This window comes from Callospermophilus lateralis, chromosome 4 (genome assembly GCF_048772815.1).
Source record: "Callospermophilus lateralis isolate mCalLat2 chromosome 4, mCalLat2.hap1, whole genome shotgun sequence".
In the NCBI taxonomy this organism is placed as follows: domain Eukaryota; kingdom Metazoa; phylum Chordata; class Mammalia; order Rodentia; family Sciuridae; genus Callospermophilus; species Callospermophilus lateralis.
This window is the reverse complement of record NC_135308.1, coordinates 159,272,958-159,295,734: the sequence shown is the minus strand read 5'-3', so window position 1 is coordinate 159,295,734 and position 22,777 is coordinate 159,272,958. Positions and strand designations below refer to the sequence as shown.

General features: G+C 42.1%; 1 protein-coding gene across 3 annotated transcripts; it reads right to left on the bottom strand.

Moving 5' to 3' along the window:
- Nucleotides 1-3,426: 3,426 nt before the first annotated feature.
- Adsl (adenylosuccinate lyase) lies at nucleotides 3,427-20,812 on the bottom strand. 3 transcript variants are annotated; one of them, XR_013091257.2, is made up of 15 exons: nucleotides 20,613-20,812; nucleotides 17,574-17,777; nucleotides 15,300-15,344; nucleotides 14,291-14,370; nucleotides 12,213-12,384; nucleotides 11,970-12,016; nucleotides 11,200-11,290; nucleotides 10,479-10,548; nucleotides 10,193-10,340; nucleotides 7,651-7,741; nucleotides 6,720-6,809; nucleotides 5,536-5,712; nucleotides 4,601-4,663; nucleotides 4,214-4,289; nucleotides 3,427-3,632 (listed from the first exon to the last, which is right to left on the bottom strand). XR_013091257.2 is itself a non-coding variant. In XM_076855200.2 (14 exons), exons 1-14 carry the CDS (start codon nucleotides 20,763-20,765, stop codon nucleotides 4,272-4,274), a joined length of 1,449 nt encoding a protein of 482 aa, XP_076711315.2. In that variant the 5' UTR covers nucleotides 20,766-20,812; the 3' UTR covers nucleotides 3,427-4,271. The 3 variants fall into 3 exon arrangements, 2 of the variants coding, with proteins under 2 accessions (XP_076711315.2, XP_076711314.2); XM_076855200.2 differs by having other exon boundaries at nucleotides 3,427-4,289; XM_076855199.2 differs by lacking the exons at nucleotides 3,427-3,632; nucleotides 4,214-4,289 and having other exon boundaries at nucleotides 4,403-4,663.
- Nucleotides 20,813-22,777: the final 1,965 nt, after the last annotated feature.

The window sequence follows — 22,777 nt, the reverse complement described above, 5'->3', positions numbered from 1 at the left end:
CCTTGAAGTAACAATTCTTCTGGCCTTATCCTCCTGAGTAACTGGGATTACAGGTGTACACCATCACATCCAGCAAAGAAATGAAGCTTTTTAAACACAAAGAATACATATATTACTTTTTCCTTGGGAGGATCACAAAACTTTGAGGCCACCTAAGGCAATTTAATAGTTGGTAGAGTGCTTGCCTAGCATTCACAAGTTCCTGGGTTCAATCCCTAGCACCACCACCAAAAACAAACAAACAGAACTCCTAAGGCAATTTAATAAGACTCTTAGAAACAGTGAGACTCTGTCTCAAAATAAGAAATAAAAGACTGGGGATGTGGCTAAGTGATGAGAGCCCCTGGGTTCAATCCCTCATAACAAAACAAAAGCAAAAACAGAGCAATTCACTTGTTTAATAAACTATGGGATAGATTCTTCTTTAATTTTTATGTTTGGATTTTCTGTATTATGTTTCAAATGTACTTTCCTATACTCTATCCTGATTGCATTTAAAAAAAGGATGTTGTGGGGGGGCTGGGGTTATGGCTCAGCTGTAGAGCACTCACCTAGCACTGGGTTCAATCCTCAGCACCCATAAAAATAAATAAAAGGTATTGTGTCTATCTACAACTAAAAATCTTTTAAATAATGGCTATCATATAAAACTATGGTAGAGGTATAATACTTTCCTGTAGTTTTATACTTATAGATTACTTTGCTGTGCCCTAGAGTCATAGCAGTGACAGTTTATTCCAGGAGAGAAACTGGAATGGCTTCATTCTCCCACCCAACCTCATATACAAGTGGCCACTTAATCCCTCCATTAGATATGAACTGTATTTCCCAGGAATTCTACTGTGGGGATTAATGAAAGGGGGTTTGCAGTAGTTTCTAAAGATGCCCTCAAACCTCTTATTCCATCCTGAGCTGGAATGTTGCCTAACCATAATTTATGCCCCACTATGGGAGAAAAAGTTCCAAGACCACCACAGAACGTGCAGAATCAATTAAGGTTAAGTCAGAATCTGAAAGGCCAGGGCTGGGGCTGGGGCTGAGTGGCAGAGTGCTTGCTTCACACATGAGGCACTGGGTTCGGTCCTCAGCACCATGTAAAAAATAAATGAATAAGTAAAGATATTGTGTTCAGCTGCAGCTTAAAAAAAATTAAAAAATAAAGAATCTGAAAGGCCAGATCAAGCATGACTTTTCTAAGGCTAAAGAACCTTATTATGAGTAGTGATATACAAAGCCTTGTAGCTGAATTGTTTTCATACACTCAAAAATTAATTTCTCTGCCAGGCATAGTTGTGCACACCTATAATCCCAGAGCTCAGGAGACTTGAGACAGGAGGATCACGAGTTTAAAGCCAGCCTCAGCAACAGCAAGGTGCTAAGCAACTCAATGAGACCCTGTCTATAAATACAATATAAAATAGGGCCGGGATGTGGCTCAGTGGTTGAGTGCCCTAGAAAATTTAAAAAAAAAAACAAAAACAAAAACTAATTTCTCATTTGACCTTCTGTCCAAGTAGCATGTACAGACCATCTCGTATCTCTGAAGTGATGATCTTGAAATTCTAGCCAGAAACCCAGCTCCATTTCTTCAATTTGGACTTTCCATGAAGGCAGATTACCACCTACACTCACCATTCAAACTACATTTTTCAGAAGACAGGCCTCTTAAGAATTTCCTTATACACAGCACTCATGAGGTAAAGATGTCATACCACATTCAGAGCAGAGAAACTAAGCTTAGTTTTGATTTCTAGTTACATTTCGAACTAAATTAATGAGTTAAATTTGTGTCCAGTTGACTACATTTGGTAAGAACACATCTTGGTGGGGAACGATGGTGCATGCCTGCTGGAGGCTGAGACAGGAGGATCGTGAGTTCAAAGCCAGCCTCAGGAACTTAGCAAGGCCCTAAGCAACTCAGCGATACCCTGTATCTAAATAAAATATTAAAAAGGGCTGGGGATGTGGCTCAGTGGTTAAGTGCCCCTCAGTTCAATCCCCGGTACAATAATAATATAAATCCACACCTTAGGTACAATTCCAGTCTCACCTAACCCTCACACCCAACCAGAATCTACACCATTCCAGAAAATTCCAACCCTTATGCTTCTACTTGACATGTTATGTTTACAAACATCAGGCTCTGGGTTTTTTTTTTTTTTTTTGGTACCAGGGATTGAACTCGGGGGTACTCGACCACTAAGCCACATCCCCAGCCCTATTTTGTGTTTTATTTAGAGACAGGGTCTCACTGAGTTGCTTAGCACCTCGCCATTGCTGAGGCTGGCTTTGAACTCAAGATCCTCCTGTCTCAGCTTCCCAAGCTGCTGGGATTATGGGCAAGTGACACTGTGCCCAGCTGTCTCCTGGTTCTTGACTGAAATCTAGGAAAGGGAAGAGGGCAACAAATGCCCAGGTGTTCACAGTTGAACCAAAAGCTGGCTGGCCCAAGATCCATTTAGATCTTGGTGTCCAGATGACCCTGAAGTTTGCTCACATTGGCTGTGAATTTAAATTAAAACCTTAAACAAGAGACAAGTGTTCTCTCTTTCAGCCAATCTGTAGCTCACCCAAATACCTCTAATATGTTACACGGGAAAATAAGGTCATACTATTATACTTAAGAGTATAATTACAAGTGTATTAAATATAAAAGGAACAGGCCAGGCACAGTAGTGCTTACCTCTAAGCCCAACTGCTTTGAAGGCTAAGACAGGAGGATCATCAAATTTAAAGCCAGCCTGGGTGACTTAGGGAGACCCTGTCTCAAAATTTAAAAAAGATGGGAATATAGCTCAGTGGTAGAGAACTTGCCTAGCATCCTAGCATGTGAGGCCCCAGGGTTTCATTGGCATTGGTGAGGAGGGAGGGGAATAGAAGAGGAAAGAAACATAAACAAAGCCACCTGTTGAAATTACCCAGCAAGAAAAATATGCCAAACCCCCAGTTACTGCAGATTAGAAGCTTACCAGAATTGCAGAACAAGGTTGTTATCTGTTTCCTTGTTTTCTATGAGGAAACTTTCTTTCCTTCCTCACAACATTCCCAACAATTAGGTAGCTTTCAGCTTCTGCCTGAGCTGATGAGGAGGGGAAATCTCACTCTTAACCATTCCAATGTCTGGATCCAAAGCTGTCTCAGACTTTTAATAATGGGTACTCAGCCAGGCACAGTGGCACACACCTGAAATCCCAGCAGCTTGAGAGGCAAGGAAGGAGGATCACAAGTTCAAAGCCAACTAACTAACTTAAAGAAGGCCCTAAGCAATTTAGTGAGACCCTGTCTCAAAGAGAAAAAAGGAGCTGTGGATGTATGCTTAAGTATCCCTGGGTTCAATCCCTGGTTACAAAAAGGAAAGAAAAAAAAAATGAAAAAGAAAAATACTGATCTAATCTTGTTGGGCTTTAAAAAAAAATTATACACATATTTCAATTGTAATTGGACACAATACCTTTATTTATTTTTATGTGGTACAGAAGATCGAACCCAGGGCCTTACACGTAGTAGGTGAGCACTCTACCGCTGAGCCACAACCCCAGCTGCTGATCTTGGTTTTAACTCTTATGACAAAAGATAATCAAGCCACTCTTCCTCCATGCAATATTAGTATTGTTGATGTGTTTTTTTCCTGTCTAGAATAGAAGAGAAGACAGGCCTCTTAAGAATTTCCCTACACATAGCACTCATGAGGTAAAGATGTCATACCACAATTCAGAGCGGAGAAACCAAGCTTAGTTTTGATTTCTAATTACATTTAGAACTAACTAGGGGGGCTGGGGATGTGGCTCAAGCGGTAATGCGCTCGCCTGGCATGCGTGAGGCCTGGGTTCGATCCTCAGCACCGCATACAAAACAAAGATGTTGTGTCCGCGGATAACTAAAAAAAAATAAATATTAAAAATTCTCTTTCTCTCTCTCTCACTAAAAAAAAAAAAAAAAAACTAACTAAATTTAACTAGTTAAATTAGTGTCCAGTTGAGTACATTTGATAAGAACACATTTTGGTGGGGATGAGTTACTTTACAACAAAATCTTCTTTGGATGTTGGTGCTCTGGGTTACCCTTAGATCAGGAACTGTTTTCTCAGTTCTGGCTCATACTGAGTTAAAAGCTGATTTAAATTTATCCTTGTTAGATGAAATCTTAGTTATTCTCCTAATTCTGGGTCATATGTAAATCAACAGGTTTTTTTCAGCCAGGGACCTTAGCGCACCTGTAATCCCAGCAACTCAGGAGGCAGAGGACGGAAAGTCAAAAGTTTGAGGCCAGACTCAGCAACTTAGTGACACCTGGATTGAAAACAAACAAACAAAAAGGCCAGGGAATGTAGCTCGGTGGCAGAAAGCCCTGGGTTCAATCCCAGTACAACCACAACAGCAGGAAAAAACAAAACAAAACAGAGTTAAGTACAGTTCACTTTGTTGTGTAGTGTTAAACCTTAGAAAGAAAAAAGGACTATATCAATTTAAGGTAACAATTCTTGTTGTAAAGCAAGGCACTACAGTAACATTACTTTCACGTGTCAGCAATAAAGTTACAAACCAGCAATGATTTTTCATATAATTCTCTTCCAACTCTACAAACATAATTCTGCTTTCACCTTCATCACACTTTCATATGGTTTTAACAGGGGATATACCTCCTCTTCTAAGAATCTCTGTACCTGCCAAAGAGGAAAGCAAAAATACAAAATAAAATGTTCAGGAAATATTAGCATCAGTTGATATCACTAAGATCTAATTTAATAAGGCTTTATTGAGCATCTGTTTTCCTCAAATGCCTATCAAAAATCTCTCCCTAGCTGGACACAGTGGCACATGCCTGTAACTCCAGCAGCTTGGGAGGCTGAGACAGGAGGATCTCGAGTTCAAAGCCGGCCTTAGCAATGGTGAGGCACTAGGGTCAATGAGACCTTGTCTCTAAATAAAATACAAAACAGGGCTGGGATATGGCTCAGTAGTTGAGTGCCCCTGAGTTCAATCCCCAGTATCCACCCCCCACCAAAAAAACCTCTCCCTAGCCAGAGGCAATTCAATCCACAATGCCCGTATAGACCACCTTCCCACAGCCCAGCCCAGCCCAACCCATGTTCCGTCAGATGGTCTCACCATTTCCACCCAGCTGCCATGTGGGTATTCTTGGTTCCTCCTCCTCCCCTGCCTCACTTGACCAGCTGCCAAGTGATGAACCTCCTCTTCACCCCCTTATCTGTGTCTACTACAGATAAGACTAGTCTTTTCCCAAAGGCTAAGAGAAAATGACATAACATTTTATTAAGTACTTACCTTACACTAAGCACTACGCATTTCAACCCTTACAATACCACTGTGAGATAGAAGAATACCAAGAAATCCAGAGGGGGGAGATACTTAAGGCAACTCAAAATAGCCAAATCTTTAAACGGCTTTTGCCACCAACGTATTCTGATTTCTAAATAGCCTCCTAGTTAAAAGAGCACCAACAAGAGTAACCTCTGTTCTTCAATTCAACAGGGTAAAGAGGGGAAGACTCCTCAGCCTTCTAATGGATGCTTACCTGCTGGGGGGCACGACCAATGAAAGAAGAAGGATCCAGTAAATGCTGCAACTGGGAATGAATGGGACTGAAGTAGGCATCAGACTGGATTCGTTCTATGAGGTCATTGTCATCTCCTTCCTGCTTAACAACAGTAGCTGCTTGCTGGGAAAGCACTCTAATTTTCTCATGGCAATCCTAATGGGAAAAAAAAAGTGGTAGTGTTAGTTCACTAATAGCTGTGTTTGAACACACTTGAAAAGTCATTAGACACTTCACTACAAAACTGCTCCAGGCGGAGATGGTGCCCTCAGTCTGTACATATCTCAACTCTGACCACATCTTAGGAAGATCTTGAGACAGATGATCCTCTTCTCAAAACCCTCATGAACTTTTTGCTCTTACTTCCTGCTCACTTCCTACGGAAACTCAGATCTAATTCCTTCACTAAGGTTGATCTTTTTCTATAAATGAGACAGACACACACTTTTTTTTTTTGGTACTGTGGACTGAACTTACATTTGTTTACAGCTGAGCTATATCCCCAGCCTTTTCAAATTTTTTGAGATATGTCTTGCTAAGTTGCTGGGGCTGGACTTGAACCTATGCTCCTCCTACCTCAGCCTCCTGAGCCACTGGGATTATAGGAATGTATCACCATACCAGGCAAGTGATTTTTTTTTTTTTTGGTGCTTCTGGGAATTGAACCCAGGACCTCACATATGCTAGGCAAGCACTGTACCACTGAGCCACATTCATTTTTTAATAAACTGAGTATAACACAATCTCTTTCCAAAGATGGCAGAATATAGTCACTGTGCCAGGAACGATGGATGGTACATTCCTATAACCCCAATGACTTGGGAGGCTGAGGCAGGAGGAGCATAGGTTCAAGTCCAGCCCCAGCAACTTAGTAAGTTCTAAATCAACTTACATCCTGTCTAAAAATAAAAAAAATAAAAAGGGCTGGAGATGTAGCTCAGTGATAATGTGCCTGTGGGTTCAATTCCCAATACCAAAAAAAAAAAAAAAAGAAAGAAAGAAAGGAAGGAAGGAAGGACTAATAAACAAATGAATGAATATAGTCACTGTTCTATGCCAATACTATGACAGAAGGTCATGAAAGAAAAACCTTCCTTCAACAGTTTTTCTAGGGGAAGACAGCAAGACTCTCAATTTTTCCAAGAGCATGAGGGGCTGCACACCTGGCGGCTACCCCCAGCTTTGACCATGGCCATGATGATGTTCTCTGTAGCCATGAAAGGCAGTTCCTGCCTAATGCGCCGTTCAATGACCTAGAAGAAAAGAAAAGGTGAATGAGCAAGACAGACACCTCAACTTCGTCAAGTAAAATACAAAGCAGGGACATGGACAACCATTAGTTACAGATGGAAAGAAATGAGTTGTTTTATTCTAAACTGTATTGTTTACTTTTTTTTTAAACTCCCTTCCACCCCCACCAAATCCGGAGATCGACTGATTTCAGTACTGGGGACTGAACCCAGAAATCATCTACTACTGAACTACAACCCCAGCCCTTTTATTTTTGAGACAGGGTCTCACTAAATTGCCCTGGTTGGACTGGAACTTGATATTCTCCTGCCTCAGCCTCCTGAGCAACTGGAATTACAGGCATGCACCACTACACCCAGTTACTTGGATTTTTAAAATCAAAGTAAACTTAATTTTCAGAAGCTGCTTCATAGAAACAGCTCCTAAAACCTCAAACTTGTTAATTCAGTGCTCCACTCTAAGAACTTGAGTGTAAGATTGAAATGTAGGCCAGGTGCAATTGTGCATACCCGTAATACCAGAGGCTCTGGAGGATAAGGCAAGAGGACCACAATTTGAAAGCTAGCCTCAGAAGCAACTTAGTGAGGCCCTAGGCAACTCAGTGAGACCCTGGCTCAAAATCAAAAGTAAAACAGGCTGAGGATATGGCTCAGAGGTTAAATGCCCCCAGGTTCAATCCCTGGTACAAAAAACAAAACAAAACAACAACAAAAAAACAGCTCCAGGTAAGACAGACACCCTATGGACGAGAATACAACACTGACCCCAAACACACACTACAGAGAACTCTCCTTCCCACATTCCAACCCCCCCAATACTTTACTTTTAATCCAGGCATCTTACTTTGGGGTACACCACCAGTCCTTCAGAAATGTTTTGTAATGTGTTCAATATAGTATCTGCCGTAAGAAATGCCTCAGCCAAACAGATTCGTCTACAAAGCAAACAGCCATTCAGTTATCCCTACAAACAAATTCAATATCTTGGGCATGTCCCAAAGAGGTACCCACTGGCTTTTCATTATGTATGTACTGTTCAGGCAGTTTTCTTCATCAGTCTGTGACTTTCCCCACCCCATGTCCTCATGACCCTCAAAACTACCACATCTAGTTCAGACCATTTCACCCCAGTGCCAGACCTTATCTGAGAGATTCCCCTGGCTGACCCACAGGTACCTCAAACCCCAGCTTTAGCTTCCTCCTCATTGCCCCCTCCCTACTGCAAACCTGCTGTCTCCCTTGGAGCTCCTCCTGCAGTAAATGCCACTGTCATCCCAATCATCAAGTTCTTTATATTAACCCCAGTCAAACACCAAGGCTAATCACTCTGCCTTTCTTGGGGGGGGGGGGGTTGGGGGTGGGTATCGGATACTGGAGATTGAACCCTGGAACACTCTTAACACTGAACCATAACCCCAGTCCTTTTTATTTTAGTTTCAAGACAGGGTCTCACTAGGTACTAAGAATCTTGCTAGTTGGTGAGATAGGCCTCAAATTTGAGATCCTCCTGGCTCAGCCTCCTAAGCTGCTGGAATTTCAGGTGTGTACCACCATGCTTGGCTCGAATTCTTTGTGAAGTCCAATGATCCTCCCTCAGTCTCCTAAGCACGTGGGACTACAGGAATGTGCCACTGCACCCAGCTGCCTGACTCTGCCACCTCCTTTCTTTCCATTTACATAGCCACTGTGCCAACGTGAGCTTGGAATTTTAAAGCAGCCTTCTAACTTGTTCTGACAGAATCTGACTGATTCTACAATTTGTCTTAGCAGGCAAATCAGATTAGGTCACCACCTGCTAAAAATTACAGTTGGCCTCTATAACCAAGCATGCAGCACCCATGGATTCAGCCAACTTTGGATGGAAAACATTCAAAAAAGAAAAAAAGGCATCAGTATGAACACACATATTTTTTTCTTGATATTAATCCCTAAATAATGCAGTATAACAAATACTTACATAGCACTTATACTATATTAGGTATAATAAGCAATCTAGAGATGATTTAAAGTATCTGTATAGGTTCCATGCAAATACTACCCCATGTTATATGAGGGACTGGAGCTTCTGAAAATTTGGGGTTTCTATGAAGGGCCCTGAAAATAATCCCCTCAGATTGCAAAGGATAACTTTATAAAAGGCTAACTTCTGAAGGGAGTTCACATGAGCTAGTTTTAACTACAACATTCTTTTCCACTCAAGAAATCCCAATATTATGCAAACAATAAGAGTACTGTGTGAATCTGCTTTGAATGTGTACTAGAAAACCATGTTCATATTGGTACCTTATAGGTATTTATAAACTCCTTCTGACCCATCATATGACTAATAAAAATGTTGTTATGATTTTAGATTCTAATATTCATTAACCATTATCTGCTATTAGTTCACAGAGTTACAGAGCCTATGAGGCCCTCCATAAACTAGTTACTGCCTGTAATCTTGTCCTGCATCCTACCACATTTGACTTCAATCCTCAGTACTACCCAGCTATTAGTAACTTAAGGTGTTTTTTCTCCTGCCTTTAGCCTTTAAACATGATTTTTATCTTGTCTAAGCCAGCCAGGTGCAGAAGTGCACAACTGTAATCGTAGTGACCCAAGAGGCTAAGGCAGGAGGGTCACAAGTTTGAGGCCAGCCTCAGCAACTTAGTGAGACCTTCTCTTAAAAAAGAAAAAGAGGGGGCGATTTGGGGGTTCAGATGGGGCTCAGTGGTAAAATGCCCAAGTTCTATCACTAGTGTCTCCACCCCCCCGCCCCCAAAGAAAAGTCTGAAACTTTTCCTTGTTCTGCCAACACTATTCCCTCCTCTTTCCTCCAAAAGTACCCTATATACATTAAATCATTAACACCACATTATTTTTGGCTTTGAGATAGGGTGTCTACCTATTGTCCAGGTTGGTCTCAAATTCCTAAGCAATCCTCAGCCTCCTGAGTAGCCAGGACTACAGGCATCCACCACCATACCCAGCTCACATTGTTCTTTGTTTTTTTTCTTCACTGCAATCCTGCAGATGGACTGAGCCTTGTGCATGCTAGGCAAATGCTTTATCTCTAAGCCACACCCTTAGCCCTCACTACGAGATTTCAGAGGTGCTCAAATATGTCCTTTTTAGTTTATTTTTTAGTATTGCAGATTTAGCCCAGAGTTTCATACATGCTAGGCAAGTGTTCTACCACTGAGCTACATCCCAAGTCTAACTGATAATGAGATAATTCTCCCTAAATTGCCCAGCCTGGCCTTAAACTTGTGATCTTCCTGCCTGAGCCTCCTGAGTAGCTTGGATAATAGATGTGCCACCATGCCAAACTCAAATATTTATCCTTTTGCTTCCAGGCCCATTCTTTTGTCCTATTCACAACACACTATAACATCCCCGTCACTGACCGGTTGGCACTATCATCCAGTGTGCGTTCAAACCACTGCACAGAAGCTGTCTGCAGTGGATCCATGAGAAGGGTCATCAGGTGACGGGCAAGGCTGCAGCAACGTTCTGAGCGCATGGGGTTCCTCTTGTATGGCATTGCACTCGAGCCTGTCCATGTAAGACAACAAGATGCAAAGGCAGAAAGACTTCAGAGGACAGGGTGCCTGCCTCTGGCTGAGCTCTTAGCACATGTTCATATGCCTCTCCAGCAGCTGTGATGCTCCCAGGTCTCCACCTAACACTCACCAATCTGCTGTTTTTCAAACGGCTCCTCCATCTCCTTGAGATTTGCCAGGAGGCGTATGTCAGTGCAAATCTGGAGGAAAGCAGAGGAACAGGCATCATTTCACACGTTCAGTACACAGGACAGTAAGGTAGGAGGTGGGATGAGTCTGGAGAGAAGGTGAGCTCTTTATGTGTGCCAATGCTGAACTGAACGCCACGCCCTACCCAATAGCTCCTGGGAGCATCTCACTCAGGCTTGTTGGAATGACAAGTTAAAGGAGCAGGGAATGCTGCTGTGAAGCACTACTTAAGACATCTTGGAATGGCAATGGCAAGATTAATCTTAACACAAACCTCAAAGAGACGGACATTTTACAATCCTTGCAATAAGTGCTTTTTATTTTTTATGGTACTGAGCCCAAGGATTCCCTACCATTGAGCTATATTCCTGGCCCTTTTTATTTTTTGATATTAGGTCTTAATAAGTTACTAAGGCTAGTCTTGAATTTGCAATCCTCCTGTGTAGATTACAGGCATGTGCCACCATGTCCAGTACTGAAGTAACTCTAAAGAGAATGCTGACACTACTCTTTCCCTTTGACACCCCTTAATACAAGGGCTCCGTTCACAGGTTCCAAATTATTAAAATTGAAGTATGATTGAGAGGCAGGATTGGGTCAAAGTCTGAAATTGATTCAGTCTGCTATGGTGTCCAAAGCTCCCGTTTCATGATAAATCTCACCTTGTGCACTGATGCTCCCAAGCTAGCCAGCACAGACAACACCTCGATGTCTACTTTTCGTGTGTATGTCTGCCCTGTGATGATAAAAGCCCTAGATATAAATAGAAAACAGATTTGTTATAACCTCAAAACATGACTCTTCAACAAACAAAAGCAGATACTAGGCAACATGGAGATACCATGTAGTGTGCTCAGTCCCACTGAACCCAGAGGACCTGACCAGTAAACCAGTAAACTGCTCCTGAACAAACTGTTGTTTCACCCTTTTTACTAGTCCTTAGGAAGCTGTCCTTACCCAATGAAGTATGTGACCTGGTGTGCCCATATTCTGCCAAAGCTTGAAGGAAATGTCTGGCAGAAACAGCCATGGAGTCTACTAGACCTCAGTTGAAATGGTCAGGTTTAGACTAACCCACTGAAGTCCCCAGGAAAGAAACAAAGAAGAGAAGGCTATTCTGAAGAATTCAGAAATAAATAGTTTCCTTTTTTCTTGCAAATTGAAAGAAAAGAGAATCCAGGACAGCAGGTATAACTCAGCAGAGCACATGCGTAGTATGAATGTGGCCTTAAGTTTACTTCTCTATACTGCAAAGAAAAAAATTAAAAAATGATTCAGGTCATAAGAAAATAAAACCCAGGTCAGAGATTGAAGAAAATGGGTAGAACTAAGAGAAAAAAGGCCAGAAAAGTAACTATCAAATTATTAGTAAAATGAATACAGGCCTGTTATCAACTTATCTGAGAGGCCGACACTTTCCCCACATACCTACCTCTTAAACCCTGCCTTTTCTGTCACCATCTTGTCCAGCTGCTCCACCTTGGAGAGAAAAGACACATCCCAATAGAAACCCAGGAGTCCAGTGTGAGTGTACATCAACAATCCATCCTGCCTTGGCCTTTGGACTTCCTTACAGACTATTCCGGGATCAATCTCCATCCATTTTGGAGGCCAGCCTTATTTCTTGGGCTGTCACTAACAAGTTTATGCATTTCCCAGGTCACTTTCAGAATACCTTTTGGTGATCTCCCTCGAAGAGCTGCAAGAAGCTAGCCTGAGTGCCAGTGGTGCCCTTCACTCCACGGAAGCGCAAGTCATCACGGACCCGCTTCAAATTCTGGAGATCCATGCAAAGATCTTGAATCCAAAGACAGCAACGTTTTCCAACTGTGGTCAGTTGGGCAGGCCTGAAAACAACCCAAAGAGAACACATGAAGGTCTCACACCAAGGTCTACCTTGACAAAGGCTTCATTTCTTCTTCGAATGAGCCATTATCTCTTTTATTTGGTAGTGGGGATTGAACCCAGGGATGCTTTACCACTGAGCCACATTGCCAGCCCTTTTTCTTTTTTATTTTGAGATAGGGTCTCACTAAGTTGCTGAGGCTGGCCTCAAACTTGGAAATCTCTAAGACCCCAAGCTATTTGAGATTACAGGTGTGCCCAAACATGCCCAGCAGCCATTACCTCTTGGAAGCTGGTTGACAAAAAGTTAAGAGTTGACAAAACCAGTGAAGACAAAACTAGAGCTAAAAGTTTGAGCAAATAATAATTAAGGAGGATCCTGAAGGCTCCCGAGGGCCTCCAGTTATACTGCTATTAGTGTACAAATTCAAAGAAGCCCAGAGAATTTCCAAGTGGCTCTTTCCTAAGGAACTGAATCTGGGCAGTTCCCTTCCAGCTGACAGAGCCAGGGCAAACAATGAACTCTGGAGTTCTAGTCTGCAACACAAAAAGTTTCCCAAAATAACAAGGAAAAAAAATTCCTCTTGCTTGGTAGGGAAAGAAACTAGTCCCTTTACAAGAACTTCAACTTGCCAAGAGTCATTTTGTTTCCAGGGAGTCACTGTGAATATCAAGGAGGGAAACTGGGACCAGGCAGCAGGACACATCTACTCTATACCCTGGAGGAAGTGAAATGCAGAGCTATGTAACACTAAGGAAAACATTTCACCAAAGTAGTAGGGGACATCCCTGTAGACTAAGTTGCCAGTGGAAGCTTGAGGCCATTCCAGGCAGGTACAGGGAGGAACAAATTAGCAGAATAAAGTCAGGCAGCATGCCTGAAATCCCAGCTACTTAGGAGGCTGAAAGCAGGATCGCCAAGTTTAAGGCCAGCCTTTTGAGACCTGTCTCAAAATAAAAAAGAATGGGGCTGGAGTTGTGGCTCAGTGGTAGAGCGCTTGCCTAGCATGTGTGAGGTACTGGGTTCGATCCTCAGCATCACATAAAAATAAATATATAAAATAAGGATAGTGTGTCCATCTACAACTAAAAAAATATTTTAAAAATAAATAAAAATAAAAAAGGATGCAGCTTAGTGATAGAGCACCTCTGAGCTTAATCCTCAGTATCCACCCCAGACCCCCACACCCCTAGAGAGAGAATGACACTGGAGAAGGCTACTTTGGATTGGTAGTAAAAGCAGCCTTTGTAACGGCAAGCATGCTATGGAGAAAGGACTCTAACATAACAACCAATGGCTTTATTTCTGAAGTCTAGATCAATGTACTCATGGTTTCTTTCTGAACATAAAATATGATCATGCTGCAATATGTCCAAGCTCTAATAGAGATCCTACCCCATCCCAAGTGGAACTTCTAGGGATACTGACAGCTAGTGACATCAAGGCACAGCACTATTAAGGTCTATAGTAGGCTTCTCACAGGCTACAGCACCCCCAAGTTAATCTCATGGTATTTGTTCTTGTTAATTCCTGCTAATAGATTACTGGTATAAACAAACAAATTAATTTCATAGACTTATTCACAGCAGCATTATTCTACCATTATTCAAGGTAGAAACAAACCAAATACCTATCAACTGATGAGTAGGTAAACAAAATGTGGGCTATCCATGCAATGCAATGTTATTTGGCTAGAAAAAGAAATGAAGTTCTGACACATGCTACAAAATGAATGAAAACTGAAAAAATTAGGCTAAATGAAAGAAGGCAGTCACAAAAGGTGACACAGTGTAAATGATTCCACTTATATAAAATGTCTAGAATAGGCAAATCCAAAGTCTCCCTTTTAAATGAAATCCATATACACATAAGAAATCCAATTCCCAAGAAGTAATCTTGTCACTTACTGGAAATGTGTAAAACCTAAGGTAGGCAGATTGGCATGTTCCTTAGCAAAGTCAGCAAGCCGAGAGATCACTCTTGCAAGCTACAAGAGACCACGTGGTGGAAAAATGGTGAATTCACAATGACTTCATCACATAATTAAGAACTAAACTTTTAGATGATTTTACATAAAATTAGACCTCCAACTCATGAAAGTTAGCATCCATACTTTTTCATTTTCATAATCTAAAGTGCCCTGATCTGTGATCATAACCATCAGCAATCAAAAAACTGAGTTGAGCCAGGTACAGTGGTGCATGCCTATAATCCCATCTACCCAGAAGGCTGAAGCAAGAGAATTGTAAATTTAAGGCCAGCCTAGGCTTTAGTGAGACTATTTCAAAATAAAAAATAAAAAGGGCCGAGGCTATAGTTCAATAGTAAAGAGCCCCTGGTTTCAAACCCTAGGACTGCAAACAAAAACCTGGGTTGAAGCCAAGTGTGGCAGTGCACACTTTTGATCCCAGTGACTTAGGAGACTGAGGCAGGAGGATTATAAATTCCAGGCCAGTTTGGGCAACTTAGTGAGACCCCCATCTTAAAATAAAATAAAAAATAAAAGGAGTTAGGGATATAGCTCAGTAGTAGAGTGTATGCCTAGCAAGTGCCAGGCCCTGGGTTCAATCCCAAACACTTAAAAAACTCCCAAACAACAAAATAAGACAAAAAACAAACTGATTACCTAAAAAGTCACAAACTATTTTGTCAATTGTAGAAAAACAGAATAAAATCATGATCCTTACCTATATTCCAGCAACATGCCTCTCCTTACTTCCTTCATTTAAAAGCCTATGCTTTAAAAAGTATTCACTTACATTGTTTTAACTCAAGAGACAATTAGCTCTACACATTCAATATGGGAACATTCACCTGAGAAAATGATGAGATTAGTATTATGTTTTGTAATATAATTTCCCATCTCTTGTCAGAGGGAAATTGAGAGCTGGCAGGAAACATCTGCCCATCTCTTACCTTCGGCAAAAGCAGGTCAAAAGCATTTCTAAGAATAATCAAGTCCTGCAAAGAAAAATACAACGGTCGCTTTATCAAACAGTATTATTACCTAACACTTTCTGGCCATCACAGATGGGTTTCTTAGCTAACAACTAAATCACCTTTAGCAACCCACTGTATATGCCAGAAGATGCTAACAAAGGTGGGTCTTTTCAGATTATTGTTTCAAATGCACAGTAGGACTTCTGGGATTCACTGTAGCAGAAGCTTTACACTTATATGTATGTTGTATCTACAAATGACTAAAAAATGTGCAAGTCAATGTATTTGTATCTATTCAGAGGATTGCCTGAGGCTCTCAGAAATTCCCATATGTTCCCATTCTACTACTTTCCTCCTCCTTTATTCTAACCATAGTTGCTAACAAGGAAAGGCACAGACTAGAACATCAAGGTTTAGAAAATTTGAAGCTGCTCCTGAGAAAGATTAGAGATGTATTTCAGACAACTCCAACACATGCTTAAACATGACAATAACTGCTGAGACCAGCTACACACTGGGTATTTTTTTGTGGGTACTGGAGACTAAATCCAGCCTTGACTAGGCTGCACTCCGGCCCTACAATGGGCACATTTTTAAAAAGAATCTTTCCAAGAAGACTGTTTTTCTATTATCTGACCAATTACATAGATGCCTGTAAGTGGGCTGGATGTAACTTAGCGGTAGGGTACTTGCTTAACATGTGAGGTCCTTTCCAGCATGAGGAAGGGTCAAAGTATTAACAGCAATTTAAGTTACTGGCTTCTTCCTCAAATTTCTTTTTCTTTCTTTCTTTCTTTTTTCTTTTTTTTGTGATGCTGGCAATCAAACCTAGGGCCCATGCTTGCCAGACAAATGCTCCACCACTGAACCACATCCCCAGCCCACATTTTTTTTTATGTGTTTCTAAGGATTAAATCCAGGGGTACTCTACCACTGAGCCACGTCCCCAGACCTTTTTATTTATTTCTTAAAAATATTATTTAGTGGGGCTGGGGATGTGGCTCAAGCGATAGCGCGCTTGCCTGGCATGCGTGCGGCCCAGGTTTGATCCTCAGCACCACATACAAACAAAGATGTTGTGTCCGCCGAAAACTAAAAAATAAATATTAAAAATTCTCTCTCTCTTAAAAAAAAATATATTATTTAGTTGTCAGTGGATTTTTTTTTTTTTTAACTTATATGTGGTGCTGAGGATCAAATACAGGGCCTCACACATGCCAGGCAAGCACTCTATCACTGAGCCACGCCCCCTTTTTATTCTTTGCTATAGGCACAATTTCATTTGTATAAAATCTCTGTAATGGGCAAAACTATAGAGACTGTTATGGTTTGGATGTGAGGTGTCTCCCAAAAGGTCATGTGTGAGACAATGCAAGAAGGTTTAGAGGATAAATGATTGGGTTATGAGAGCCTTAACCAAATCTGTTAATTAATCCTGATGTGATTAATTGAGTGGTAATTGAAAGCAGACAAGGTGGCTGGAGGTGTTAAAGCACTGGGGGCATGGCTTTGAAATATATATTTGTATTTGGCAAGTGGAGATCTCTGCTTCCTGATCATCAAGTGAGCTGTTTCCCTCAGCCACACTCTTCCACCATGATGTCCTGCTCACCACGAGCCCCAAGGAATGGAGCTTGCTGTCTATGGACTGAGACCTTAAGCCTCCAAATAAGCTTTTCTTTCTCTACAATTGTGCTGGTAGGGTTTTTTAGTCACAGGAGCAAAAAAGCTGAATAAAACAGAAACAGAAGGCAGGTCAATGGTTTTCTGGGATAGGAGGGAGGAACAGGGACTGACTGCAAACTGGCAGGAAAGAACTCCTGGGAGATGTACTCAGAAACCAGTGTGTGGTGACAGCCGAGCAAATGCATTTATTTATTACCACTCACTGTACATTTAAAATGGTAAACTTCACTGAGTTTTTAAAACTGAGAAGAGTTGTCTAAAATGGAAATAATAGTATCTATCTCTTATGGTGGTTGTGAAGCATAAACAAATAAAATAAAACCTATAATGTGGTCAGAATAGGGCATGGTACCTAGTGAACTCTCAGGAAAATACTTGCTTTTACTTTTCCATGTTTGATTATAAGATGGCTTTACTAGTTAAGGGTTTCACTTAACAGTTATAGTCCTTTCTTTTCTAAAGCCACAGCAAATTTATAAAAGAAAGAAGAATGCTTTGGAAAATTAAAATTTATACATGCATTGTAAAGACAAAGTCCTAAGTATAAACAACATGGGCTCTTACTGTGTTGTCTCCAACATAGCAGGAGGTGGCACCCAGGTGAATAATGCCTGCAGCTTTTGGACAGCAATGGCCAAATGTATGTACATGAGCCATAACATCATGTCGCAACTGCTTCTCTTCTTCAGCTGCCATCTTAAAGTCGATGTTGTCCAAGTTTAATTTCATCTCCTGGATTTGTTCATTTGTTATAGGCAAACCCAAAGTCTGCAGAAGAAGCAAAATAAAGTCAAACAACCTCAGTGTCACAATTACTTTAAGTGACATTGGAAAAAAAATGCTAGTGATAATCTACCACCCAATTCTCAAATTAAAATCTGGGGCAACCAACCTAAAAGTAAACAGGGGGAGAGGGGAATGGGGAAGGAGTACTGTGTGAAAGAACTTTGTCAAGGTAAATTATGTCCTAACTAAATGCAATATATAAAACAATCCTGATCTTGACTGTTCCCTCTGTCCCTACACCTCTTCTTGGCTTACAGCCTCCTATGTGCCAGCCTCTGGGCTCAATTGTCATTTACTCAGTGGTCTTCTCTGACTTTACTGTAAAACACCTTTGTGTCACTCTATCCTTTGGCCTGGTTTATTTATAACAGTTATCACCACATGACATTTTTTACATACTTACTGTCTTCCCAATCTAGAATATATGTATACTCTGTGAGAGGAAAACTTTGTTTTTCTGGGTTTGATTTTGATTTTTTTTTTTTAAAGACAGGATCTCACTATGTTGCCCAGGCTAGTATTAAACTCCTGGGCTCAAAGGATCCTAGTGCTGGAAGTAGAGGAGTATACCACCATACGGCCCTCAAGTAGAGCTCTGTTTTATTTATTATTTAATCCTTAAGATTTGTCACGTAAGTGTGGTACATTTACATTTAACCTAGATGGATTAACTCAGAGAAACCAACAAATTATGTAGAACAAATTCAGTACAGCTGAAAGCAATTCCAGGAGATAGCAATGAGAAAATAAACACATTTACATGCTACATTCATCTATCACTGGAAAAATTAGGCTACCCAAAAAGCAGGGAGCAGAAAAAAAAAATGATAAATTTAAGAAATCCCCCATCCCACCTTGGGGAGGGTAGTAGTGAGGAAAGGTGATCATCCACATTCAGAACCCTGGATTCATAATAATGAAGTTATTCAAATCTCACTTGAATTTTACAAGGCCTGACAGGTGTGGTGGCAGATTCCTATAGCCCCAGCAGTTTGGGAGTCTGAGGCAGGAGGATCACAAACTGGAAACCAGGCTCAGCAATTTAATGAGGCCCTAAGCAATTTAGTGGGATCCTGTCTCAAAATAAAAAAGAAAAAGGACTGGGGATGTGAATCAGTAGGAGAACACCCCTGGGCTCAATCCCAAGTACCAAAAAAGAATTCAGTTCTCAGCCACATTTCAAGAGTTCAGTGACCATATGTAGCAGAACTGCCTGAGACCTAGATCGTCACTAGATTTGACATCTCAGGGGTTCCTTTTTAAGTAAAACAGGAGGGAGACATACTATGGACATGTGCTTTCTCTCCCAAACTTTTTTTTTTTTTTTTTGGCAGACATTTAAAGACAAGCAATGTATCTTGTCAAAACTTGTACTTTCTTCTCTACTGCAATTTTCTGCATTCCTCTTGGTCACTCATTTCCCAGTGTTTTTTCCTCTCAACCACTTAAATAATGATGTAACTTATGCTGCTAATTTAGTTACTCTAACAAATAATCCAGATCAAAAACAATATGCATTCAGACAATGTGTAGACTAGATAATAAATGGTTTCAAGGACTGCTTTCAATCTCAAAAGGACTGCTATCAATCTCATATACAGAATGGAATATCCAATAAGAAGAGTATATACAGTATATCCCAAAGCACAACTCATGATTAAGGTCCTACTGTTTACTATTATCTGAGCCAATAGTTCATAAATCTCTCAATACCTGTATTCCCTCAGACATGAACTGGCTAATAATACTTCCCCTACAAGGTTGTTTTGGGGCTTCATGAGCTACAAAATGTAGTCTTATTTGGAGTTTTTACAGGGAAAACACAAAATTGGAGCAGCGATTGGGACACAGAAGGCACCTACCTCATGAATGTCTGCCGTAAGTATATCATTTGATGTATGAAGCACAGTGATGGGGGCTAGGCAGGGAATCTAGGATCAAAGTTTCCTGTTTGGGGAGTTCCAGGTTCTAGGGTCCTAGGCACTAACCAGACTGTTCCGTTTTTTACTTTGCCCTTTGTGAGGACACTGCAACCTTGCTTGTGGTGGCACTTTACTCTGAAACTTGAGAAGAAATATTACAGCTCTCTGGATCACTTTCAGTTTCCTTCATCTCTTGTGGGAAGGCCCCTCTGAACTTATTTCTGAAACGCACGGTTTGAGTAGCTGTACATGCTGGCTGAATAAAAGAAACCATAAATCGCATCTAATAAACTCCTACCCGGATCTTTCCTTCTCAGAGGCGAAGCAGAGTCCAGTGAACTGGAAAGAGTGGCCTAGAAAACACAGATTCTAGTGTTGTCGCTTACTTCACAAGCACTATGGAAGATGAAATGGCTTAAACGCTCAGCTCAGGCTCGGGACTTATCCCAGGTCCAAATCCCAGATCCGCTCTAAATAGCTGGGAGGCCTACTGCAGACCAGGCGAGCTCCAGGTTTGGCTTTTTTCTGGTGCAATGAGCAGACACCTCTACCAAGCTTACAGGGTCTTTTATGATAGGCAATGAGTTTCAGCGAGCGCAGTCAGAGGTGGACTGCAGCAGGAATGGCCCAGCAGCATTCCCTGAGAGGACACACTGCATTTCCCATCGCTCTTCTGCGCATCAAACTCCCAGAACTAAGGATGGGAGGCAACAGGTGCGGTTCCGAGGCTTCCTGCCCTTGTCCTCCTGGGGCCGCAGTTCCGAGAACACAGAACACCCGACCTAAAATAGCCGAGCCCTGGCTCCCTGGCCAAGCCCACACTCGGCGCCCCGCCCAGCACGTGCTGGAGTGGAGCCACCTCAGCCCGCCCGGCCCTCAGTCCTGGGACCATTACCTGCTCGGCCTCTGCCAGCCACAGCCAGAGCTGCCGCCACGTCCGGAATTTGTACCTGTCGCTAAACACGAAGCACATCTCGGGGCTGGCGTAGCGGGAAGCAAGCGGTGAGCGATAGCTGTCAGGCGCGCCATGGTACCCTCCCGCCGCCATCCCCAACAAGCGACACCAAGAGAATGGTCTAGACGTGCAGGAGCGGAAGCGGAAGACAGGGAGGGCGTGACTTCCCTCACCGGGGTGGGACTTCCTCTGCGTGGTCCCGCCCCCCGGGATTCAGAGCGCTGAGGCCACTGGAGGATTCCAAGGCTTCGGCCACGTAGGGTTGCGGCGTTTTTCTTCGTTTACGAGAGCCGTGATCCTCTCTGCACCACGACTTTTCCATCCGAAAAAGGCACACTAAGATCTGCTTTTAAGAGTGTGGAGTCAGCAGTTCAGTGATGCCTGGTATACTCCGAACACCCTACTTCATTCCTGTTGCTTGCAGAGCACCAAGCGCCTTTCCGAGCAGCAACAAAGGTGAACGAGGGAACTTGACATTTATTGTGTACCAAGTGGGCCCTTGTGCCAAAATGGGATTAAAAATGGATTTCTGCCAGATTCCTCACGAGGGAAGTGAAAGAAGTGAAAGACCGGCTGAGAGTCACCCAGCCAGTAAGCATGACAGGACCTGAAACCCAGATCCGCCCCTCTTTGGACGCTGCGCTCACTTACCATGCCCAGGTCACACCATCCTCCCACCCCGGGGCTAGAGCACCTTTCTCTTCCAGTCCCAGCAGCTCGCAAAGCTGAGGCTAGAGGCCAGCCTGGACAATTTAGTGGAACACTTTCTCAAAAATCTAAAGGGCTGGGGGTGTAGCTCAGTGATAAAGTGCCCCCAGGTTCTATCCCCGGTTCTGCTAAAAAAGAAACAAAACAACAACAACAAACAAACAAAAACCCTTGGTCATCCATCAGAGAAGACTACCAGTTACTTGGGCTCACCATCATGGTCTTCTTTTGCCTCCCCTTTTGGGCTGCAGAGAACGAGTTTTGCTGGAGGGAACTTGTGGGGGTGGGGGTGGGGTGGAGTGCTGGAGATTTAACCCAGGGGTGCTCTACCATTTTATTTTTATTTTGAGAAAGGTCTTGCTAAACTGCTGAGGCTGGCCTTGAAGTTGAGATCCTCCTGCCTCAGCTTCCCAAATCACTGGGATTACTTGGGCCACCACGCCCTGTGACTTCACCCTCTTTCCAGAGGGCTTCAGGGCTGTTGTTGCTTTGATGTACTATGATTTCTGTTCTCCCTTTCCACTATGAAACCATGCAGAGTCAAATAATCCCTCAGTCTTCTAGCCTTCTTATCTGCCTAAAATTCACTTTAATATCACTATTCCTCTTCCAAATAGGACTTTCTGCCTGGAGCCTTTTACCTTTCCATTTAGTCAGTTGTTTTGTCTTAAATCTTTAATCTCTATTTTGCTCCATTCTCTAATATTTTTAAATGCATAGGGCTCCTCCACAATACACACATTTTCAGCCTGGCATGGGGATGCATGCCTGTAATCCTAGAAACTCAGGAGGGTGAGGCAGAAAGATGCAAGATGAGGCTAGCCTTGGCAATTTAGCAAAATTCTTGTCGTAAAATAAAAATATTTAAAAAGGGCTGGAGATGTAGCTCAGTGGTAAAGCACATCTTGGTTCCATCCCTAGTACTGGAGGTGGGGTGGGTGGGGGGGAGAAAAGCTAAGTATGTTGGCACATTTTTGTAATTTCAGTATCTTGGGAGGCTGAGGCAGAAGCATTCCAAATTCAAGGCCAGTCTGAGCAACTTAGCAAGACTCTGTCTCAAATTAAATAATAAAAAGGGCTAGAGATAGAGCTCAGTGAACCCCTAGGTTCAATCTCCAGTAACATTCACACACACACACAAACACATAGAAATAAAGAAAAAGAAACATCATCACTTTAATAGGTAATAATCATGAGTGGTGGGAATATGAGGTCAAGGAGATAATTCTATAAAGTGGGCCTATTGTGCTGATCCTCACGAGCTTTCTTTTAAAAAAGCAATTTACCTACTGTCCTGCCTGGCTTAAGTCCACAGGATATGTTATGTTCCTCAGCAAACAATGTGTTATCTGCAGGAGAAATGCAGGTCTGAAAGGCTGCTGTCTACCAGTGAGAAC

What these genes read in the sequence shown, in the direction of transcription:
- Adsl (XM_076855199.2), bottom strand. Translation starts at nt 20,765, where the DNA reads ATGGCGGCGGGAGGGTACCATGGCGCGCCTGACAGCTATCGCTCACCG. An exon ending in GCTATGTTGGAGACAACACA is followed by an intron (nt 15,345 to 17,573) that starts GTAAGAGCCCAT and finishes TTTTCTTTGCAG; the next exon opens with GACTTGATTATTCTTAGAAA. An exon ending in GAAAAGGCAGGGTTTAAGAG is followed by an intron (nt 11,291 to 11,969) that starts GTAGGTATGTGG and finishes ATTTATATCTAG; the next exon opens with GGCTTTTATCATCACAGGGC.